We start from the raw sequence: 22,226 nt of genomic DNA on the forward strand, positions 1-22,226 counted from the left end.
CAAGTTTGGATGATTAAGCCAAGAGAGCAAAGTCACTTTGGTCTGGGGGATTATTTTTGAGGTGTGTTTGCAAAGTGGAAGTAACTTATTGCCTGGGAGGCAAACCAAACCCAAGATGACTCTCAGCTAATTGCTTGCCTCTCCGTCTTCCAAGCCAAACTCCTTGGTATATAAAGACCAGTCTCCTCTGTCCCCATCCTCTGTCTTCATCCCTCTCGCAGCTCCTGCTAAGTGATTGCTAGCTTGCCTTTGAGCTCTCTCACCATGAACAGACAAGTCTGCAAGAAATCCGTCCAGGGCTTCTCTGTCTGCTCTGCCGTGGTCCCCAGCAGCAGCAGCAGCAGCAGCAGGATGAGCTGTGTGGCCCGCTCTGGAGGAGCTGGCGCAGGGGTCTGTGGGTCCCGGGGCAGAGCAGGCGGCTTTGGCAGTCGCAGCCTCTACAACCTGGGTGGCAATAAGAGAATCTCCATCAGCGTGGCTGGCTCCCGGGCTGGTGGCTTTGGGGGAGGGCACAGCAGCTGCATCAGTGGCTGTGGAGGTGGTTATGGAGGTGGCATTTGTGGAGTCAGAGGAATGGGCAGTGGTTATGGAGGGGTTGGTGGCTTTGGAGGGACTAGTAGCTTTGGTGGGCCTGGTAGCTATGGCTCTAGTGTCTGCCCTGGGGGAATCCAGGAAGTAACCATCAACCAGAGCCTCCTGCAGCCCCTCAATGTGGAGATCGACCCCCAGATTGGGCAAGTAAAGGCCCAGGAGAGGGAGCAGATCAAGACCCTCAACACCAAGTTCGCCTCCTTCATTGACAAGGTGAGGGCACAGCCCAGAGGTGTCCTGGAGGGGTTGGGCTGCCCAGGGGGATGGTATAGGAAGATGCCCACGGGACCTGCCAGGCTTGGAGGCAGGCGGTCCAGCTTCTTGTGCTGGTTCTTCCTTGGCCCCTACGGGACAGTCAGTGTGCCTCTCTTGCTCTGCAGGCCCCGTCTTCCCAGCTGTGAAATGGGAGAAGGATTTCATCTCCTGATTTTCTTCTTGGGACAGGGCCCAGGAAGGTGAAGTGAGAGTCTAGGAATGCTCTTAGCTCTTTTTAAGAAAGGGGCAGTAACCATGAAATTGTTATAGCTAACTTTCAGTGACTCTTGAGGAGCAATTGCTTAGTAATCCAAACGAGCTGACAACCAAACCTGCATTAGGAGGAATCTCAGGACTGCCTTGCAGCGATGAGTGGCGGCAGCTGACTTACCTTCCAGATGACGCTATACTTTAGCCACATTACACCAAGCTGTCCACACTCGGGCAGGGAAGGGTGTGCTGGGTGTGAAGTTAAACTGAAGTTAGCTGTGAGCTGAGTAACTGAAAGGGGACACAGTTAAGGAGAATAAGAAAAATTTAGCACAAGTTAAACCTTGTTGACTATTTTCCCTGCTTGAAGGGAGGTAAAAAAGCTTTCCTTTAAAAGATGATGAGAAACACCTTTGTGCAGGCCTCCTTTAGGTGTATGCTGAAGGATTCCAACAGACTTGATGAGGGCTGGGTTTGTCTCTTAGTTTTGACACTTAGTAGCCACCTCACTTTGGGCAACTTATTTAAGCACTTGGAGCCTCAGTTTCCTTATCTACAAAAGGGGGATAACACTTATAGGTAGTTGTATGGGAGGATTAAGTGAGTTAGACTATGTGGAAACAGCATTCAGGAAGCACTCAATGTATCTCTTCCTTCTTTTCTAAACCCTCATCCTTCTCAAATTCCTGAAAAAACAGAGGCTCTTGCAGATTGGACAACCGGGTTGAGTTTCCACATATGGAACAATTTGGGTTGGATGACCCCACCTGCCCAACTCAAGAAGCTGACTCTTTCTGTACCTTCCCTGCCGCAGGTACGGTTCCTGGAACAGCAGAACAAGGTCCTGGAAACCAAGTGGGACTTGCTCCAGCAGCAGACCGCGGGCTTGGGCTCCAGCTTGGGCTCCAGAGGCCTGGAGCCTTTATTTGAAAGCTACATCAACTGCCTGCGCAGGCAGCTGGATTCGGCTCTGGTGGAGAAGGGGAATCTGGAAGGAGAGCTAAGGAACATGCAGGACCTGGTGGAAGACTTCAGAAAGAAGTGAGGGCCCCAGCTGGGGAGTTTCCCCTCCTGGGGGATTAGCAGGGAGGTGCGGTCCCAACTGAGGATTTTTAACTGTTCCTGACTGTACCTTCAGTCAGGACTTGTGGATGGATTTATTGAGTATGTGAGAGGGTGAAGACTGAGACTTCCAAGTGGCTGATGATGCCAGATTTGTCAGTCTCCAGGCAGGGCCCTTCTACACCAGCCCAGATGGGAGACAGAGTCCTCCCAGAGTTCAAAGTCCTTTAGACTGGAGGGCCCTCCACACTTTACTGTACCAAGGCAGCACCCTGGAAGCCCATCAAAAATGCAGATTCCCCTGCTCTGGTCCTAGATTGTGAAGCGGTGGGTGGGGCAGGTCCCGGGTCCCAGGCAGACTGCTGTAAAGCGCTCTTCCAATGTGTCCAGCCCAGTCCCATTTCTGCAGCTTCAGTCAGCCCCCTCTCGCATGTCTGCAATTATGGCTGACATCCTCTGAGGCCTGCAAGAGGTAAACGGGACCTCTCAAGATGGGAAGGGAGCTCCAGATATCCCCGGGGGTAAGGACCTGCAAGAAGGGGAAAGCCTGTTCTGGGGAGGCCCCATTCCACTCCATGTGCACAAGCTTGTGGGCACCTGCTCAGATTAATGAAAAGAGAAACAGAGAGAACAGAGGTTGAAACAGCCAGCCTGAGCAAATACCTCTCTGGGCTTATCTGCCCAGGTGTTTCGTGATGTCTCTAGAGCTGGGCTCCTCGAAGTCTTCCCCTCCCCTGCCTGACACTCCTTGGCGTGTCACTCAGACCTAGAGGGAGGTGATCGAGGCAGTGGCCTGAGCTCTGAAAGGCCTCTAGGCAGGACTGGCTACATCAGTTTGGGGGTTCAGTGTGAAATGAAAACTCAGGGCCCTTGTCAAAAAATTATTAAGAATTTCAAGATTGGGTCAACAGAGCTTTAAACCAAGCATAACGACCTTCTGAACCCAGGACTCTGAGTAACTGCACGGGTCGCACACCCTTGAAGCTGGTCCTATCCCCTGGTGAGGAGATTGTGCCTGAGTTCTTAGGAGCCTCTTTTTTTTTTTTTTCCCAACTTCTGAAATGTCAGTGTCCAAATGTGTGGCTCTTTCTGTCCCAGGTATGAAGATGAGATCAACAAGCGTACTGTTGCAGAGAATGAGTTTATGGGGCTCAAGAAGGTGAGGAATCTGGGACAATGGGGACCTTGGCTCCCTTTCTGGGTGTGGACGCCGCTGGAGGGAGAGCAGAGCCAACTTCTCTGGGGCCCTGTGACGCTATGCTCTGTGGGCTGTTTACACCTTTTCTTGCATTTTTGTGGAATGAGGAGTTTGATGAAGGCAGCTGCTCTGAGTATGTTGCTGGTGGGGACGACATCTTATAATGTGACCGATGAGCTGATTGGTGATGTGAAATAATAATGCAGGCTTTATCTATAGCATTGAATCAAGGTTTTCAGCCTCCCCGGATATTATTAATAAAAACAATCAGATACCACAAATACTGGTAGCTTGTGTCAGCCAGTCATCGTAAAGATGAAGTTGTGAGAAGAATGCCTTCTTTTCTCTTCAAGAGGCTGGGTTTTTGGTCCTACCTAACCAAAGTCACATATTGGATAAATGTGATTTTGCTACCCTTACTGTGTACCTGGCTGATGGGGTTTATGTTTTGTCAAAGCCTTGGGATTTGATTGGCCAAGGCAATTAAAAGGAAGAAAACCACTTTTTCTTTTTTTCCAAAAAGAGAAGTCATAATTAGAGAGAGGAATGGGGGAGGGGCAAAGAAGAATGATGAAGACTCAGAACAGTGCTGTGGGTGGAGGGGCAGCAGACGGTCACATTCTTTTGGGTTTCTGACTGCCCTCCTCCTTTCCTTTTGTTCAGGACGTGGATGCAGCGTTCATGAACAAGGTGGAGCTTCAGGCCAAGGTGGATGGTCTGACAGATGAAACCAACTTCCTGAGGACCCTCTGTGAGACGGTGATTCCTTGGTCGAGCCCCAGAGCCTTCTTAGCCCCATCTTTCCAAGCATGCTTCCCAAGTGTGACATCAGGGGACAGTCACGTGGCAGGATGGGGCTTCCTTGGTGGCTCAGTGGTAAAGAATCTGCCTGCCATGCAGGAGATGCGGGTTTGATACCTGGGTAGGGTAGATCCCCTGGAGGAGGGCATGGCAACCCACTCCGGTATTCTTGCCTGGAGAATCCCATGGACAGAGGAGCCTGGCGGGCTGCAGTCCATGCAGCCACAAGGAGTTGGATGCAACTGAGCGACAGAGCACAGGCACGCACACGGCAGGACACTCACAAACCCAGCAGTGGGGCTCAGCTCTCAGCTCTGCTCCTCCCAGGCAATGCCAGCTTAACTCCTCACAGTTGCCTAGACCTGGCTCACAGGGCCAGGGTCCCTCTCTGTCCCCTACTTGTCCTCTGTAGTTGGCTCTAACCCTCTGGCTCCTAACCCAGTACCTAACTCAGCTCTTCCAGAGGACCCCTCCTTACTGCAGTCCTCCGGAAACCCACCCACTAGGGTTCACTGACTGATACTTGCAGGCTGACAGTCTTATACAGGTGTTGTTCCTTTTTCCTTTTGTTTTGTTGTCTGGTATCCTTTAGGCTGTAGCCGGGCCTGAAATGCAAGCTGATATTTCTAACTCTCCCACTCTTGGCCCCTGTTGCGGGGGTAGAAGACTCCTCTTTATTCTCAGCATCTCTTGAGGCCAGGAGATGGTGAAAGTGAGCTCCATGTTTCCCACAGGAACTGACCCAGATGCAGAATCACCTTCATGACATGTCTGTGGTCCTGTCCATGGACAACAATCGCTGCCTGGACCTGGACAGCATCATCAATGAGGTCAAGGCCCAGTACAAGGACATCGTGCAGAAGAGCAAGGCCGAGGCCGAGGCCCTGTACAAGACCAAGGTGGGAGCTCTCCTCTGTTCCCGCACTCTAGCTGTAGGTCCGCTGACCTCCATCAAAAGCGCTCCAACAGTCTGCAAAGTTGTGATGAAGGGTTTCTCTTCTGTCAGCTTTGAGAGCTGGAGAACAAGGCCAGCAGGCATGGGGACGACCTGAAGAGCACCAAGAATGAGATCATGGAGCTCAACTGGATGATCCTGAGGCTGAGGGCTGAGATTGAGAATGTCAAGAAGCAGGTGGGTCTGGCCTGGAGGTCTTCTGGGCCCTGGGGAGGAGAAGTAACAGCTGGGCTTCTGCCACAGGCCTTCTCAGTCCTTTTGTGGTTGCCTGTGGGACAGCCTGATCTCTGGGACACTCTGTTCTCCTCGATTCTCCTCCCCAAGGTTGAGGCTCCCTAAGGAGAGACAGTTGTCCATTCTGGTTTGCCCAGCAGCAAATCTTCCAACTGTAAGGGTGGCCTTAAACACTCAGCTCTCAGTAGGATCTTTCCTTAATGAGCTATTTATCACACACTTCACATAACCTTGAAGACTAATTTGCATCACTAGAATGAAGTGATTAGGAAAGACAGGCTTTTAACAATCTTGAAAAGAAAGAACCACTCACCAGACTACTGCCACCTTAACCAGCAAATTGGTGTTCCTTTTCTTGATAAGACATGGGTTAATTTAAAAGGGCCGAAGAAGAATGAACCAACTGTGAAACTGACTTCTGTTTTCTGAGTATGCGCCACTGAATTTCTAAGAAGGGGAGGAAGGGAAAGGGAGGAATTTCTTGGGTGGGTAAGAGACGTTGGAAAGATCAGTTGTTTGCTTTTTGGTCACTAGGCTAAACAGTCTCTTAACTCCCTCTTTGCTAGAATGCCAACCTGCAGAATGCTATTGCTGATGCTGAGCAGCATGGGGAGCTGGCCCTCAAGGATGCCAATGCCAAGCTCCAAGAACTGCAGGCCGCCCTTCAGCAGGCCAAGGATGACCTGGCCCGGCTGGTGCGTGACTACCAGGAGTTGATGAATGTCAGACTGGTCCTGGATGTGGAGATCGCCACCTACCACAAGCTGCTGGAGAGTGAGGAGTGCAGGTGAGGGGCTGGGGGGGTCATTATCCTCCAGAAGTGAGTCCGAGTGACCTTTGATAGTGAAGAAAGGGAACAAGGTTATAGGGAGAGGACAATAGGTAGGGAATCTCCTGAATGACAGAGTTGAGGATTCAGGCCCCACTCTCTCTCTCTCTATATATATATATATGTGCGTGTATATAGACAATCAAATTTATCTTACACTTTGATTTACCTTAGACATCAATATTGCATTACATATCTCTGTTGGGCAACAGAGGATAAGATAGTTGGATACCATCACTGACTCAATGGACATGTTGAGTAAACTCCAGAAGATAGCAAAGGACAGGGAAGCCTGGTGTGCTGCAGTCCATGGGGTTGCGAAGAGTCAGACACGACTGAGTGGCTAAACACCTCTGCTGAGCCTCACTATATGCAGATGGAAGGGAAAGTCCTTTGGGCTTATAATAAAAGTTATAGTGCTGTCCGCCGGACCTTTCTTGGATGATGACAATGTCCTATACCTGTGCTATCTAATATAGTAGCCTTTGGCCACTTGGGCACTTGAAACCTGGCGAATGCAGCTGAGTTTTACATTTAATTTAAATAAAATAGCTTCATGTGGGGAGTGGTTACCATGCCGGGTAGCTCAGTATAGACAGTCCTAGAACACCCGCATCCCTGAGGCTGAGTCTATATGGGAAGGTGGCTGATACATACATACTCTGGAAAAATAACACAATACCAAGTAGCAGATAAGGGCTCAGCGAGTGGATGTCAAATGCCAAAGGGGTGTCAAGAATTGAAAAATCCTTCTAATGACTAGCTGCTCCATGAATCCTGTGTTCAGAGCCTCTGTCTTCAGGCAGCTCCCAATCTGATGGAGGAAGCAGAACTCACATGTGAGAAGAAAACTTAAGGATTTCTTGCGTCTCTAAGAAAAGGAGTGAGAATGCAGACGGCGCTGCATGCATTGGGAACTGTGGGGTGAGGAAGGAGAGAGCGACACCAGTGGGGCCACACTGGCAAGGCGTGCGGACACGTTCCGTGTCTGCTCAAACATGTGGTCATGCCTGCTCCGTGAACGAGAATGAGGCACGGAAGATGGGCAGAGTGGGCAGGACATTTCCATCATGTGTTGAGTGTCAGCCCCTCTCACATATTCTCCATCTTGAATAACCATTACTGCCACCACCACCCCAGGAGGGCTCACTGGGGAACGCTTCCCAGAAGAAGAGCGGTAGGAATAAGAAAGCCAGGCCTGGGTGAAGGAGGGGAAGGGCATAGCTAAGGTGGGAAGATGGTCTCAGCAGAGGAGGAGAGGTGAGGATGGGCTAATCAAGGGGGTGTTGAGTGATGAGTAGTGTGTTTGGAAGATAATCTGGGAAATTAATGAAAGATGATGGGAAAACGGAGAGACAGTGATTGGTGGAGCTGCTGGAAGCCTTACTTCCCTGCAGCAGCCCCCTTTCCTGGGGAGATCTGTGTCTGGAAACAGACTCAGAATAGCCTTTCTTCTTTTGGGAGCTTGACCCCTATGAGGGCGAAAGGGAGGACATGGCTCCCAGGGTTATGAACCCTGAGCTCTTCGGCTAAGGACTCATTGCAGAAATAATCCTCATCTCCTCTTGCTTTTTAGGATGTCTGGAGAGTGTCAGAGTGCTGTGTGCATTCGTAAGTAGCCTTTCAGAAACTTTCTCCCTGGGATGCAAAAAGGGCAACTAGAAACATGCTGACTGACATTTGGGTGGGAGAGCCTGGCCCATGCAAGGCAGCCAGGCCACCAAGTGTCCAGGGTCTCAGGCCACACTACTCTGCTCCTAGTGGAACTTGGCCAACTGGCAGGCCAGAGCTGAAGCCCCTGCGGTCCCAGGGCATTCCCTGGGTTGGAGAACCAGAAATTCCTGTGGATACTTCTGGCTCTTATTCCTGGGGAAGGGGACCAGAGGGCCAGGGCTCACTCCTGCTGTTTACCCACTGAGGGCTCAGAGAAGTCGAGTAACTTTCTCTGAGTCACACAGCCAAGCAGGGCTGGGGTACAGGCCCAGGGCTTGAGCCTGAGTCGAGCGCTTGCTTTCCTTAGCGGTGGTCAGCAACGTCACCAGCACAGGTACCAGCCCTGGTGGAGGCCGTGGGGGATTTGGAGGGGTCACTGGCGGCAGTGGCTACAGAGGCGGTGGCGGCGGCAGTGGCAGAGGAGGGAACAGTGGCAGCTGTGGAGGAGTCAGTGGTGGCAGTGGCAGGGCTCCCAGGCCTGCAGCGACGGGAGCAGTGGCTCTGTGAACCCGAGCAGCGTCCAGAGCTCAGGAAGCGCTGGCTACAAGTCTGGCAGTGGGCGCCGCACAACCATCTGCTTCACTCAGACCACCAGCTCAAACCAGCTTTGCAAGTGATCCTTTGGGGGGCCTAGTCTCCACGCCCACTGGTTTCCCCTCAGCTTGGGACAGCACTTCTCCCCTCTCTGCTTGACATCAACAAATGCCAACCCCAACCTTGCTTTTCCTCAAGCTCCCAGGGGAAGCGGTTGAACTTCCTGGCTCCTCCGTCCCCAAGGCCTCTCCTAGGCCTGGGAGGTCCAGCTGCTAGCCTGGGATGATGATGCCCCTGATGCGCCCTTGTAAAGGCCCCTGACTTTGGACAACAGCACCTCAGCCCAGACAAGTGTGGGTCTTCCCAGCCTGGCCTGTTCCCGCCCTGGCACATCTCTCTTGGGAGTTGATGGTCTGAGGCTGGAATGTTTCAGCCCCTGCCTGAGGAGGGCAGTGCAGTGGGGCTGCTGCTAGAGGGTAAATGGTTAAGATCTCCAGACTGTTGGTTGTCAGGGTTCCCGCTCCACATCTGGACATCACATCCTGACTCACCTCTGGCACCTTAATTCCCTGAGCTGTGGATTCTCTGCTGATGGTTGTTGTACTTTCTTTTCCCAATAAATTGCACTGTATTTCATATTCTGGTATTTGGCTTTCAAAGAGTCACAGAATAAACCAAGGTCCAAGAATAGACAGAAATCAGGTATGGATGGATCTCCTAGGTTAGTAGTAGCTGTAAAGGACACTGCATAGTCTTGGCTTCTCCTCTATCCATTTGATTGTGTTCTCGTGATAGGACTGGTCAAGAGTATTTATGTTGCTTTGGTGGGGACTTCCCACTCCCAAGGAGGCCTTCCCACTCACCCCTTGCCCCCACTGGGCCTCTTAGACCCAGTCTTGGTAAAGGAGTGTTTTGCAGTTCATCAACGTAATGGATTCCAGTGGGATTTGGTTCCCTCCAGGTAAGAGGCAAGGGTTTCCCTGGTGATTCAGATGCTAAAGAATCAGCCTGCAACGTGGGAGAGCCAGGTTTGATCTCTGGGTCAGGAAGATCCCCTGGTGAAGGGAATGGCAATCCACTCCAGTATTCTTGCCTGGAGAGTTCTATGGACAAAGGAATCTCACCCATGGGGTTGCAAAGAGTCAGGCACAACTGAAACACTAATACTTTCACTTTCTTTCAGGTAAGAGGCAGAAGTGCTACACTAGTGAGGCTCACACCAGATAGATGTAAAATTACAAGTGGGGAAGATGCGTGTCTACCCTTACCCCAACATTTCCCAGTCAGTTTCAGAAAGCTGAATCCCAAACCCAGGAAGGATCAGGGTAATAAGAGCCACTGATAGAAACCAGAGACTTGAGAGAGTCTGTGGAGATGGCAATTAGAGTCTCATTCCTTTCCCCACCTGCCAAACCAATCCCTTCTGCAGGCCTTTAAGTGTGATAAAACTCTGGTTTGTAAGTCACTGTAAGTCATGCATTACCACCCAGAAGTGAGATCAGAGCTGGACTAATAAGGCAACGGTACATTTGTCTGATGGTCCAAGGAGATTACCAGGAGATTGCTCAAGGTTCATGTTCTACAGCCTGATCTGATCTCCTATGTTCACCCCAAGTATAGCAGCTCTGGAGAAGGAGATATTTCAAAGTTCCTACACTTGAGAGTTCAGTAAATCTATGCCCATCTTTTTAAGGTCTACAGGCAGGAGGTAGCCCTCTTTCTCATTTATCCCTGGCACAGCTCTGGGGATTTGGGGAGCAGGGCAGGCCATTCTGGATTATTGCTCTTACTGGTCCTTTAGAGACATTCCAAGGAACTTCACTAACCTTAGGAAAACACCCCGGATGCTCTGCTCCATGTGTTGCTTAGTTTACTGGGAAGAGTCCTGGATTAAACCAGCTTTTCACTACACTGGAGCAGCAGGGTTGAGGGTGGCCACTGCAGTCTCTCTCTCTTTAAACTTTTGTACTGGGCTTTGTATATTGTATTTTGTATTGGGCTTCCCTGGTGGTGCAGACGTTAAAGCATCTGCCTGCAATGTGGGAGACCTGGGTTTGATCCCTGGGTCAGGAAGATCCCCTAGAGGAGGAAATGGCAACCCACTCTAGTATTCTTGCCTGGAGAATCCCATGGACAGAGGAGCCTGGTGGGCTACAGTCCATGGGTCTCAAAGAGTCGGAAACAACTGAGCAACTTCGCTTTCACTTTCACTATAGCCAATTAACAAAACACTGGGAGTTTCAAGTGAACAGCAAAGGGACTCAGCCGTACATATATGTGTATCCATTCTCCCCCAAACTCCCATCCCATCCAGGCTGCTGCATAACACTGAACAGAATCCATGAGTCTCTGTAGTCTCTTTATCCATCTGCTCCACGTGTGAACATCTTGGTGTGGTGTGCTGTCTCAGGGCCCCGCACAGGGTGTGGGGCACTGAGTAAAAGTTTGGTGGTCAATTGAAAGAATGAATTGAAATGAATAAGGAGAACAGAACCTCCCTCCTCCCAAGAAGATGGGATAGATCACACTGCAAGGCAGGATGGAGCTGAAAGTTACAGTGAGGACCTGCTGCTGCTGCTGCTGCTAAGTCGCTTCAGTCGTGTCCGACTCTGTGTGACCCCATAGACGGAAGCCCACCAGGCTCCGCCTAGGACCCTCTTATGAACTCTTTCGAAAAGAGTTGGCAGAGGGGGCTTTTGAGGGAGGTAGTGAAAGACTGGGAGAGGAAGCCTGGAGCCGGCCCGGGAAGGAGAGAGAGTTTGGGCCACATAAAGGAAGGAGAAAGATACAGGGCAGATATCCACACCAACTCCCAGAGAATTCCAGGACTGGCCTCATGTCCCATGTTCTTGACATAGACTCGGACTAAACCATGTGATAGTGGGGCATGGACGCTTTCAGGGTGAGGGCATGATGTTTCAGGCCAGAGTAGGGGTGGAAGAGGCTGGAGTATTTCTAAGTCTATTGGAGGCTCGCAATCCTGGGCTTTCTGAAACTTCAGGAGTCCCTCAAATTCACCTCCTAGTTGAAGCTAAAGCTGTTTGTCTTTGAAAGAAGCCAGGGTGGGTAGAGTAGGTATTTACCCATGTGGAATGGTCAGAGGGTGACAGGATACTTGAAATCCTATCAGTTATACCTTTAGCAGTGAATTTATCTCCTAGTGTTGATGCTTTTTTCTCCATTCTTTATTGTTAATTCTTTTTATCCTTCACTCTTCACCCTCTCCTTCTAAAGATCTTCTCCCAGATTAAAAAAGGAACGTGTAGCAAAAGTGCAAAACATTTAACAAAGCAAAAAAAGGAAAAGAAAGATCATCTGTAATTCTACCACCCTGTAATATTTACCTTTGTGTAATCACGTGTGTGCACACATACATATGCAAAAAGCACAGGTCACTACACTTTAATATGGAGAGTCTTACAATACATACTGCTTCATAACCTGGTTTTCATTTACTCTACTGTGGAATTTACTGAATAACATCTTTCCATACAATAAATATAGAAGACTGAATGCCAGAGAATTGATACTTTTGAACTGTGGTGTTAGAGAAGACTCTTGAGAGTCCCTTGGACAGCAAGGAGATCAAAACAGTCAGTCCTAAAGCAAATCAACCCTAAATATTCATTGCAAGGACTGATTTGAAGCTGAAGCTCCAATACTTTTGACACCTGATGTGAAAAGCCAAGTCACTGGAAAAAACCCTGATGCTGAGAAAGATTGAAGGCAGGAGGAGAAGGGGACGACAGAGGATGAGATGGTTGAATGGTATCACTGACTCGATGGACATGAGTTTGAGCAAGCTCTGGGAGACGGTGAAGCACAGGGAAGCCTGGTGTGCTGCAGTCCATGGGGTCACAAAGAGTCAGACATGACTGAGTGACTGAACAACAACAATACAATGAATATGGATAGAAGTCATTATTTTTAATGCAGATTTTAATTTTTACATTAAAAAAACAAAAGGCACACATTGGGAATTAAACTACTATTTTTTTTTTTTTCTATCTAGAGGTGTGATATACGTGTTTTCTGGTCTGTAATATTCTACCAAACATTTTCCTAAACCAAACCTAGATGGAAGATCAAAAATCAAAGCTCCCTTCTTTCTCTGGCTGGGTTAGACCAGTAGAACACAATTTTGATAGGAAGAATAGACTTGGAAGTGCAGAGCTTGAAGAATCACATTTTAATCAAACCTGTCCTCAACCCAGGACTTCCCAGGTGGTGACAGTGGTAAAGAATTTGCCTGCCAATGCAGGAGACATAAGAGATGCAGGTTCAATCCCCGGGTTGGGAAGATCCCCTGGAGGAGGGCAGGGCAACCCACTCCGGTACTCCTGCCTGAAGAACCCCATGGACAGAGGAGCCCGGCAGGCTACAGTCCCACAGGGTTGCAAAAGAGTCGGACATGACTGAAGTGACTTACTACCACAACCGCCACCATTCCCAGCTAAACCTGAAACTAACCAACTGATGTATACAGAAGGATTTTAAGTAAACTTGCACAAATACACTTAATATACTATAGAAAAGGATGTCTTTTAGTCTATTTACAGAGTACAGCATATATTCATTGGCATCAGGGAAAGTAGTAACACCAGGGAGCAACATCATACTGGTAACACCAGTAACACCATCATAGCACTAACACCTAAAAATGACAAGCACTTAATACTTAGATTTAAACTGGTTAATCACAGAAATTATAAGATCAAATACAATAGATGAATTAGAATATTCATCTACAATTTTTCTCCAAAAATTATTCTAGAAAAAAAGAAGTTTCTCTCAAAACACGGTCTATATCAGAACTAGAAGACAGTGATAGAAGAACTGCAAACAAGACTAGGAAGTTGATTCTCACATGCAGCTTTTGGATAAAGGAAATCTTCTCCAGTCTATTTCCACAGCCAAAACTAGTTCTAATTTCCCCATGATGGCAGGCAGAAAACAGAGTTTCAGAACTCTGCAGACAAGGGCAGCTATTTTAACACCCTATGTAAGTACTGCCCAAATCATAAAAGATCCCACACAGAGGGGCCACTGCATGAAAGGTTTACCCAAGCGAAGGAGCTATGAGTACCTGAAAGGTTCAGGCAAAGCCCGCCTGTGGTGTTTGGTGTTTGGGACATGGTATTATTCCACTTTATTGACACAGGAACATATATGCTGGGCTAGGGGCCTTCCAGGTGGAATGCTTGACACAGCCTTGCTTGGGAGCAGCCAGCCTCTCAAAAGCACAATGAGAAGTTATTCACTTTAGCCGGGATTATTGAATGGAAAGTGTTTCAGAAAAAGCAGAAGTCTTGGGAGAGTCAGGTAATTATCTTTTTGACCCATTAATATCTAAAATTAATAAAATGCTGCAGAACAGAGCTAGTTTCTCCAAGATGTACTCTCCTGTCATCGCGAGGAGAAGCCTCTTTCAGGCGATTTGGCTCATGATATCAAGCTTCCACTGCCTGGACGGAGGAGGTAGTGCTGCGTGTTGTTCCGGGAAGCTAATTTGCACAAGGAAGTCACCACCAAACCACTGCATAAATACAGTCGTCAGCCTTCTTTTTATGCTCTATACTGTGGAAACATCTCTTTAAATGCCAGAAAGTCTGTGAATGTGAGCATGTTGACTACGTCATGAACCGCTTCATCATTATGGTGCTTTAACGTTGCGGTGAAAATTGCCATGTTGTATCCGGGTATCCGCTCCAGGAGCTGATTTTCAACATACTTTTCTATGAAAGAAAGGTTTTCATTAAAAATTGCCATGTAGGTGAGTTTATTCTCTTCTGTGTTTTTAAATTGCTGGTAGTATTTGTCCATGAAATTTCTCTGCTGTACTTGGAATTCCGCATCCATGATAATGTCCTCCATAGAGTCAACCATAGCATCAAACTGAGCTTCAGCGGCGGCGGGAGTGGACACTGGGAAACTCTCTTCCTCCAAGACTTCCGTCACTTCTGCTATATCCACTCCATGCCGTTTCACCAGTCTGGGGCCCAGCCGAGTCTGGGTCGGCACAGCGCACCCAGGAACTCTATGCCCCACCCACCACTCTGGACTTGGCTCCCATTACTGACCTCTGGAAGCAACGCCCTGGTTCCTGTAACCACGGCTGACATCGTTCTTAATGACTGAGCAATATTCCGTTATATGCTTGTAGCATAGCACTTTGATGCATATGTTATTTCTATTATTTTCCAGTATAATAAACATTGCTGCAATGAACACATATCTCTGAGCACTCATCCTGTTCATTCTTTAAGATACCTTCCTAGATGTGGAATTGCTAGGCCACTTTAAAATTTTGATTTATATCATCAAACTTCTGTCTAGAAACATTGTACCAATTGATACTTTTATAAGTAATATACTTTTATAAGTAATATATGATTTCTTGTTTCTCCAATCTTATGAACACTTTTTGATATTCTTTTTGAATTTTTCACTGTTTTTTTCAGGTTTTATTTTCATTTCTTCAATTAGTAATGAGGTTGAACATTATAAATCTGCTTATTAATTCTTTAACTTTCACTTTCTGTGAATTTTTTCTTCTTTTGTTTAATCCATTTTCTCTTTGGGTGGATATTTTGTTTTTCTTATTAATCTGCTTGTCTGAGGCAAGGACTCTAACAGCACTTTGAGCCACTCAGGAGTCCAGGATCTCAGAAACATTCATCATTGAGCCCTAATTAGTTATCTGTGGGGATGCTGAGAATAGTTGGTGTGAGGTCAGGAAGGTAGAACCTAGTTCAGGGAGAGGGAGGTCAGAGGAGGCTAACAGGATTGCAGGAAAGTGGGACCAAGTTGGCGGAAGGGCCACCTCCAAAATCATGCTTGCAGTAGTAGATGAGATGAACAGAGTGGGGTGAAGTTAAGAGAAAGATAAGCAAGAATCAGTTTGGAAGGCATTAGGGGTCTGTAGTAGATAGCTCCCTACACCAATCCTGCTTCATTCTCTCCTTCACAACATTAATCCTAAGGGCCCTCCCCATATGTTTTCTGCCCACAAATCCATCTCAGAGTTTGCTTCCCAGGAATCTGATGTGGGATGGGGCATTGGGTTTGCCTGGGATATGAATGGGGAGGATGCTTCTCTTCTAGTAAGAACTGGTCCTCCAGGAAGGGTGGAGAAGACTCTGAGATCCTTGAAGGAGTGAAGGACCAGGGGCATATACCAAAGAATTCATTAGAAAGTTCTGTAGGGATTCAGAGGGGAGTGGGTTTCCTTGGCTTGCTGCTATACAGTTGACAGCAGAGACTGATGTGCTAACTGAATCAGTCTCTCTATCCTTCCTCCTACCTTGTACGTTCGGGACATTCTTTCTCCCACTGGCTGAGTTTCTGAGAACCTCACTCTGATGCCCAAGGTCACTGAAATAATGCCTGGCTAGCTGACAGAGATAAATACCTAGCTGTTTTCTCTGTTCCTAGGCTGCTAGGGAGAGCAATTAGCAAATGTGTGCACTAGAGCTCCATAACCACTCCCACCATTAACACTAGTCATTTGGTTGTTTCAGGTCAAGCATTCTGCCTTATTAAAGATGTGGTTTCTTACAGTCAAGGCCAACACAGTTCATATTTAAATGTCCTTTAATATATTTCATTCACTTTTTGCTTGAGAAACTGATAATTAAGATGCAGGGTCTTAGCTAGCCAACAATAATCCTTTGTGATGGAACTACAAAGAAAATCTAGGACTTAAGGTATTTCTAATAGTTTGTTTCAGCTTTCCACAATTATTGGCCATCTCCAGGGATAAACACCTTTCCCTGGGCACATGCACACATACTTTGACTCAGCTGTCCTTTGGGCATGACCTTTCTCCTTCTTAGTAGATATGCAGATGAATTTAACAAGTGCTGAGGCTAAGAATGACTTCATGGTTGTGAAGAAGGTGAGCAGGGTGGTGGGGTTATATAAGGCGGAGATGGGACAAGCAAAGGGAAAATGGCGGTCCTTTCTCAAGGACGTGACACTTTCTCAGGAGGATTTCCAGGATTGCCCTGTAGCTGATGACCAGAACCCAGGACTATGGAGACCATCACCAGCAGTGACCAGCACTCATGCATCAAATATTGAGAGTGGGACCTGATAGATGATGCAGAAACTCTCCCTACCCTTAGCCACACCTCTCTGCAATAGTTTTTTTTTTCTCCCAGGATTGATGACCCTATAAGCACATCTGCCTGGAAGCTAAAGCCCAGATAGACATTGTCAAGCTACGAGTTTCTTCCCGAGTGAACCCCCATCCTATCAGTTCCTTTAGTTCCCTTGCACATGAACTCTGCCCTGCCTCCCCTCACTTCTCTGGTTTCTCATCTCCATTAAAATGCAATACATAATGATGCATTTAGCTTTATGAGCTTGATAGAATAAAAGGGACCCACGATGCTTGCTAGATTAGAGGGCAGCACACAGGAAATGTGGCCTGCAGGAAGTTATATTAGCAGCTGTGTGTGGAGTGAGTGAGAGATGAAGAGAGAATGGGGTGCTGAGGGAGTCTTTGGGGTTAAGTCAACTGTGTCAGACTTTGTAATATGTCCAACTGCCATGATGTGCTCCACTCTTTCTGGATCCATCTCGTGGCAGGCCACACCCCTGGGCTGGCACATTTTACATACTGGCTTCAGTGTTCAGTCGTGGCCAAGAATTCCAAACGACTCAGTAATAGCCAAATGGCTAACTTCAGTGCCCAGCCTGGCTCACCTCCGGGGCAGCCTTTCCTTACCTCCCTCTTGGGTCTTTGGGCCAAAGTGGTGGGAGCATGTGGTCAAAAGCAGCTGCTATATCCTCATTCCTTGTGATTCAATGGCAGCCATCCCTCCTCCTGGCAAGACTTTGGCTACAACACTTGGACCTCCTTTTCCTCTCATATCCTGAGATTTCAAGTTTCTGGAAAAACAGTAAATGAAGTAAAAGTTTATTTAGTAATTTTTACCTGCCTAGACATTGTTTTGAGAATTCCATGTGTAACTCATTGTCCTTTTATTTTAACTTTTAAATTTTGTATCGGGATATAGGCAATTAATAAACAATGCTGTGATAGTTTTAGGTGAACAGTGAAGGGACTCAGATATGCATATATATACATATGTATATGTGTGTGTATATATACATGTATCCAGTCAGGAGTTTTTAATGGACACGTGCACACTGCTATATCTAAAATTGATAGCCAACAAGGACGTACTGTATAGCACATGGAACTCTGCTCAATGTTATGTGGCAGCCTGGATAGGAGGGGAATTTGGGGGGTAACTCATTTAGTCTTCATAATGATCCCATGAAGTAGGTGTGTTTATCCTCATTTTACACAGAGGAAAAGGGGACACAGAGAGGTAAAGTTCACACTGTGGTAAAGGTCACAGTTAGCAAGTGGTAGAGCCAGGGTTTGAACAAGTGTTGTTGGACCCCAGAATCCCTACTTGTAACCTCCACGCTTTATTAATAACATAGATGGAGTTTTATCTCTTCACAATACATTTAGGCAGTGGGGTGCCTCTGATTTTTGATGGCAGCGTGCATGCATGCATGTTGAGTCGTGTCCAACTCTTTGCGATCCCATGGACTATACCTGCCAGGCAAACACACATCTCTAGCGTCTCCTGTGCTGGCAGGCAGATTCTTTACTACTGCACCACTTGGGAATCCTTTTGATGGCAGTTGTTATTTAGTCTCTAAGTCATGTCCGACTCTTTTGTGACCCCATGGACTGTAGCCTGCCAGGCTCTGCAGAGGCCTACTTTTATTCAGAGCCCTACTCTGTCCTTGGTGCTGAAATCTGGTCCAGCTGCCTAGGGGACTCTTCTGTTTCGGGAGGCTGATGCTCACCATTGCTTCCTCTAAACTTGACTTCTCCTAGCCCCTCCTTTAGCTAGGATCTGCTCACAGATTTTCTGCTTAAAATCAAATAAAGTCTGTTCCAAAGCTCAGCTTTAAAATAGTCCCAGACTTTGTCCATTTTGTTATGTTTACTTTAAAACTAAGACAAAAACAAAAACAAAAATACCCCAAACACTCTCTCTCACAGTTCTTATGGATAATAAAATTTAGATAATTTAGCACACTTTATTTTTTGTTTCATCTGCTATGGAATATTTATCATTGGGTGATTAGAATCCTTTTTCAAAACTTCAGTTCAGTTCAGTCGCTCATTCGTGTCCGACTCTTTGAGACATCATGAATCGCAGCATGCCAGGCCTCCCTGTCCATCACCAACTCCCAGAGTTCACTCAGAGCTGCGTCCATCGAGTCAGTGATGCCATCCAGCCATCTCATCCTCGGTCGTCCCTTCTCCTCCTGCCTCCAATCCCTCCCAGCATCAAAGTCTTCTCCAATGAGTCAACTCTTCGCATAAGGCAGCCAAAATACTGGAGTTTCAGCTTTAGCATCATTCCTTCCAAAGAAATCCCAGGGCTGATCTCCTTTAGAATGGACTGGTTGGATCTCCTTGCAGTCCAAGGGACTCTCAAGAGTCTTCTCCAACACCACAGTTCAAAAGCATCAATTCTTCGGTGCTCAGCCTTCTTCACAGTCCAACTCTCACATTCATACATGACCACTGGAAAAACCATAGCCTTAACTAGACGGACCTTAGTCGGCAAAGTAATGTCTCTGCTTTTGTATATGCTATCTAGGTTGGTCATAACTTTTCTTCCAAGGAGTAAGTGTCTTTTAATTTCATGGCTGCAATCACCATCTGCAGTGATTTTGGAGCCCCCCAAAATAAAGTCTGACACTGTTTCCACTGCTTCCCCATCTATTTCCCTATTTTTAAAACTTATATTATAATTTTTAAGTTAATTCCTTTATTATAGGGATGAAAAGGTTTTAAAAATAAAAAGCTAATCTTTTGTTTGAAGCTAGGATCATATTGAGCAACACCAGAAACAGGCACTCACAGAAGAAGAGATTAATTAAAAATCTTAGCTATTAGTTTTTATGTCAAGTGCATATTAAAAAGCAGAGACACCAAGTTGTTGACAAAGGTCTGTATAGTCAATGTTATGGTTTTTCCAGTAGTCATGTATGGATATGAGAGTTGGACCATAAAGAAGGCTAAGCGCTGAAGAATTGATGCTTTTGAACTGTGGTGCTGGAGAAGACTCTTGAGAGTCCCTTGGACTGCAAGGAGATCAAACCAGTCATCAATCCTAAAGGAAACCAATCCTGAATATTCATTAGAAGGACTGGCGCTGAAGCTGAAGCTCCAATACTTTGGCTACCTGATGTGAAGAGATAACTCATTAGAAAAGATTCTGATGCTAGGAAAGATAGAGGGCAGGAGGAGAAGGGGATGACAGAGGATGAGACAGTTGGATGGCATCACTAACTCCATGGACATGAACAGGCTCTGGGAGATGGTGGTGGACAGGGAAGCCTGGTGTGCTGCAGTCCATGGGGTTGCGAAGAATTGGATAGGACTGAGCGACTGAACCAGAGAAGGCGATGGCACCCCACTCCAGTACTCTTGCCTGGAAAATCCCATGGGCGGAGGAGCCTGATGGGCTGCAGTCCATGGGGTTGCGAAGAGTCGGACACGACTGAGCGACTTCACTTTGACTTTTCACTTTCATGCACTGGAGAAGGAAATGGCAACCCACTCCAGTATTCTTGCCTGGAGAATCCCAGGGACAGGGTAGCCTGGTGGGCTGCCGTCTCTGGGGTCGCACAGAGTCGGACATGACTGAAGCGACTTAGCAGCAGCAGCAGAGCGACTGAACAACAACAGCAACAATGTGGTAATGAAAATAAAATCTGTCTCTCAGGGATGTTTCAAGGAATACATGAAAAGCACTTTATAGAATGAGCGATATTTGTGCAGCTATTGTACTACAGATATGAAAATTTTGACTAGCAACTAGATGACAAACTTTCTAAAGAGAGGGACTACGTCATAGACTGTTCATATGTTGCTTAATACTGGGTAGAAAATGTGCACTTCATAGCACTTGTTGATTGGTGAACTGATTAAATAATGGAATGCATGCTAGAGCTGGCACAGCTCCCAGAACAAGGTAAGTACTCAATAAATCTATATTACCATCATTATTTTTAGAGTTACTGCTGTTTATTGAGTTCTGAAGAATCAGACTCTTAAGGCTAGAAATGACTTCAGAGGCCATTAAGAGGAGCCCCATTTAGATACTGGAGTCCTCTCCAAAACCAGTTCTCTAAATGGCAATCCACCCTCCTGGGTGGGGTCCTCCTCTCTCTCACAGAAGATGCTAAGCTTTGTCCTACTTTGTAAATTCTACCCATTGGTCCAAGGTTTCCCCTCTGTGACCAGAGGGAGCAAGTCTCCCTCTGCATGAGAATCTCCACATGTTTGAGGATGGTTGTCTCTTTATCAGATTCCTTCTCCAAGCTGAACACTTCCATTTCCTCCTGTGCTTTGTCATGCTCCCTCCCAGGCTGCCTGTCACACTCTGGATATAGGGAATACAGCCCAACCCGCTAGATGAGGATTAACTAGCTCATGAAAAGCATGCACATCGGGACTACTTTTCGTGCATCCTCCAACCTTGCAGGTGAGTCTGGCAGTCCTTTCCTGCTGCTGAGTCATCCTGAGCTGGCGCCACTTTATAAAAGCTATTGTGAATCTCCCCAGTCTGAACCATACAGCTTGTTTTGTTTTCATACATCTAAGGTTTTGATTTACATTAATCTCTGTTAAATCTTTCTTGTTAGATTTGGCTCAAGCCCCAAACTGTCAAATTATTTTTGGATTTTGATCTTACCACCCAACTTCTTATTATAGTGGCCAGGTTCGGGCAAATTACAAATTTGAGTTATATGCAATAATGTCCTCATTTGGGTGTACTTGGAAGGGAAATTGCTATTTAAAGCAAAAATTGCTCGTGTATTATAGAGAAGAAAAGTGTTATATTTAGTTTTATGTGAAGTAGCTATTTAAAAATCTTTTTCTTATGGAAAATTTCAAACAAATTTCAAAATTCCTCTTATGAAAATGAGAGTAGTATAATCAGTGCTTCTGGACCCTTCGCCCAGGTCAACAGTCAACTCATTATCTTGTTTTATCTTTGTTCTATCCACTCCTCTTACCCCTCCTGATTATGGTGAAGCAAATCCTGATGTCATATCATTTTATTCATAAATTTTTTCGTAAGCTTCTCTCAAATATAAAGACCCTTTACATAATGTGACCATAGTAACATTATGAGATGGTTGGATGGCATCACTGACTCAACGGACATGAGTTTGAGCAAGCTCTGGGAGTTGGTGATGGACAGGGAAGCCTGGCATGCTGCAGTCCATGGGGCTGCAAAGAGTCGGACATGGCTGGGGGACTGAACTGACTGAATAACACTATGACCCTCTGTGGAATGAACATTAACTCTTTAGTAATATGATCACCGATTCAGTCTCAGTTCACATTTCCCATAATGCTTCATCAATATTTTCATTCAAAGCGCTTGTTTGAATCAGCCCTAAATAATGTTTATGCATAGTCACTGGCTCACAGGTACAGATTTCCATCCCTCCTTTTCATCCCTTGTAATTTATTTATCTAAAAACAGTTATCTATTTATACTCTTGGCTGTGTTGAGTCTTAGTTGCAGCATGTGGGCTCTTTGTTGGGGCATGGGGGCGTCTTTCTAATTGTGATGAGTGGGCTCCAGAGTGCATGGACCCAGTAGTTATAAACTTTCTCTAAGGAGGACCATACTTTGAACACAATTTCTAGAGACAAAGTTCTCCTACAAACCTCTTCCTTAAAAGCTGAGATCTGAGTGACAAGAGCCAATGACCCAGGTCACTGAAGACGAGAGGAGCATGGCAAGTCATTAAGCAGATGCCTTGAAGTTTAGGGTTGGGCC

General features: G+C 46.7%; 2 protein-coding genes across 2 annotated transcripts; one reads left to right on the forward strand and one right to left on the reverse strand.

Annotated features, from left to right (window-relative positions):
* The first annotated feature begins 264 nt into the window (after positions 1 to 264).
* On the forward strand, positions 265 to 8,465 carry LOC101111271 (keratin, type II cytoskeletal 2 oral-like). Its single transcript, XM_012174212.3, is given in 10 exon segments — positions 265 to 804; positions 1,871 to 2,097; positions 3,217 to 3,277; positions 3,980 to 4,075; positions 4,852 to 5,016; positions 5,124 to 5,249; positions 5,873 to 6,093; positions 7,712 to 7,746; positions 8,156 to 8,313; positions 8,316 to 8,465. Coding segments are annotated over 10 exon segments (1,779 nt in total).
* Positions 8,466 to 13,824: 5,359 nt separating this feature from the next.
* On the reverse strand, positions 13,825 to 14,504 carry LOC114113745 (ADP-ribosylation factor-like protein 2-binding protein). Its single transcript, XM_042247317.1, is given in 2 exon segments — positions 13,825 to 14,391; positions 14,463 to 14,504. Coding segments are annotated over 2 exon segments (609 nt in total).
* Between the last annotated feature and the right edge of the window lie 7,722 nt (positions 14,505 to 22,226).

This window comes from Ovis aries, chromosome 3 (genome assembly GCF_016772045.2).
Source record: "Ovis aries strain OAR_USU_Benz2616 breed Rambouillet chromosome 3, ARS-UI_Ramb_v3.0, whole genome shotgun sequence".
Lineage (NCBI taxonomy): Eukaryota > Metazoa > Chordata > Mammalia > Artiodactyla > Bovidae > Ovis > Ovis aries.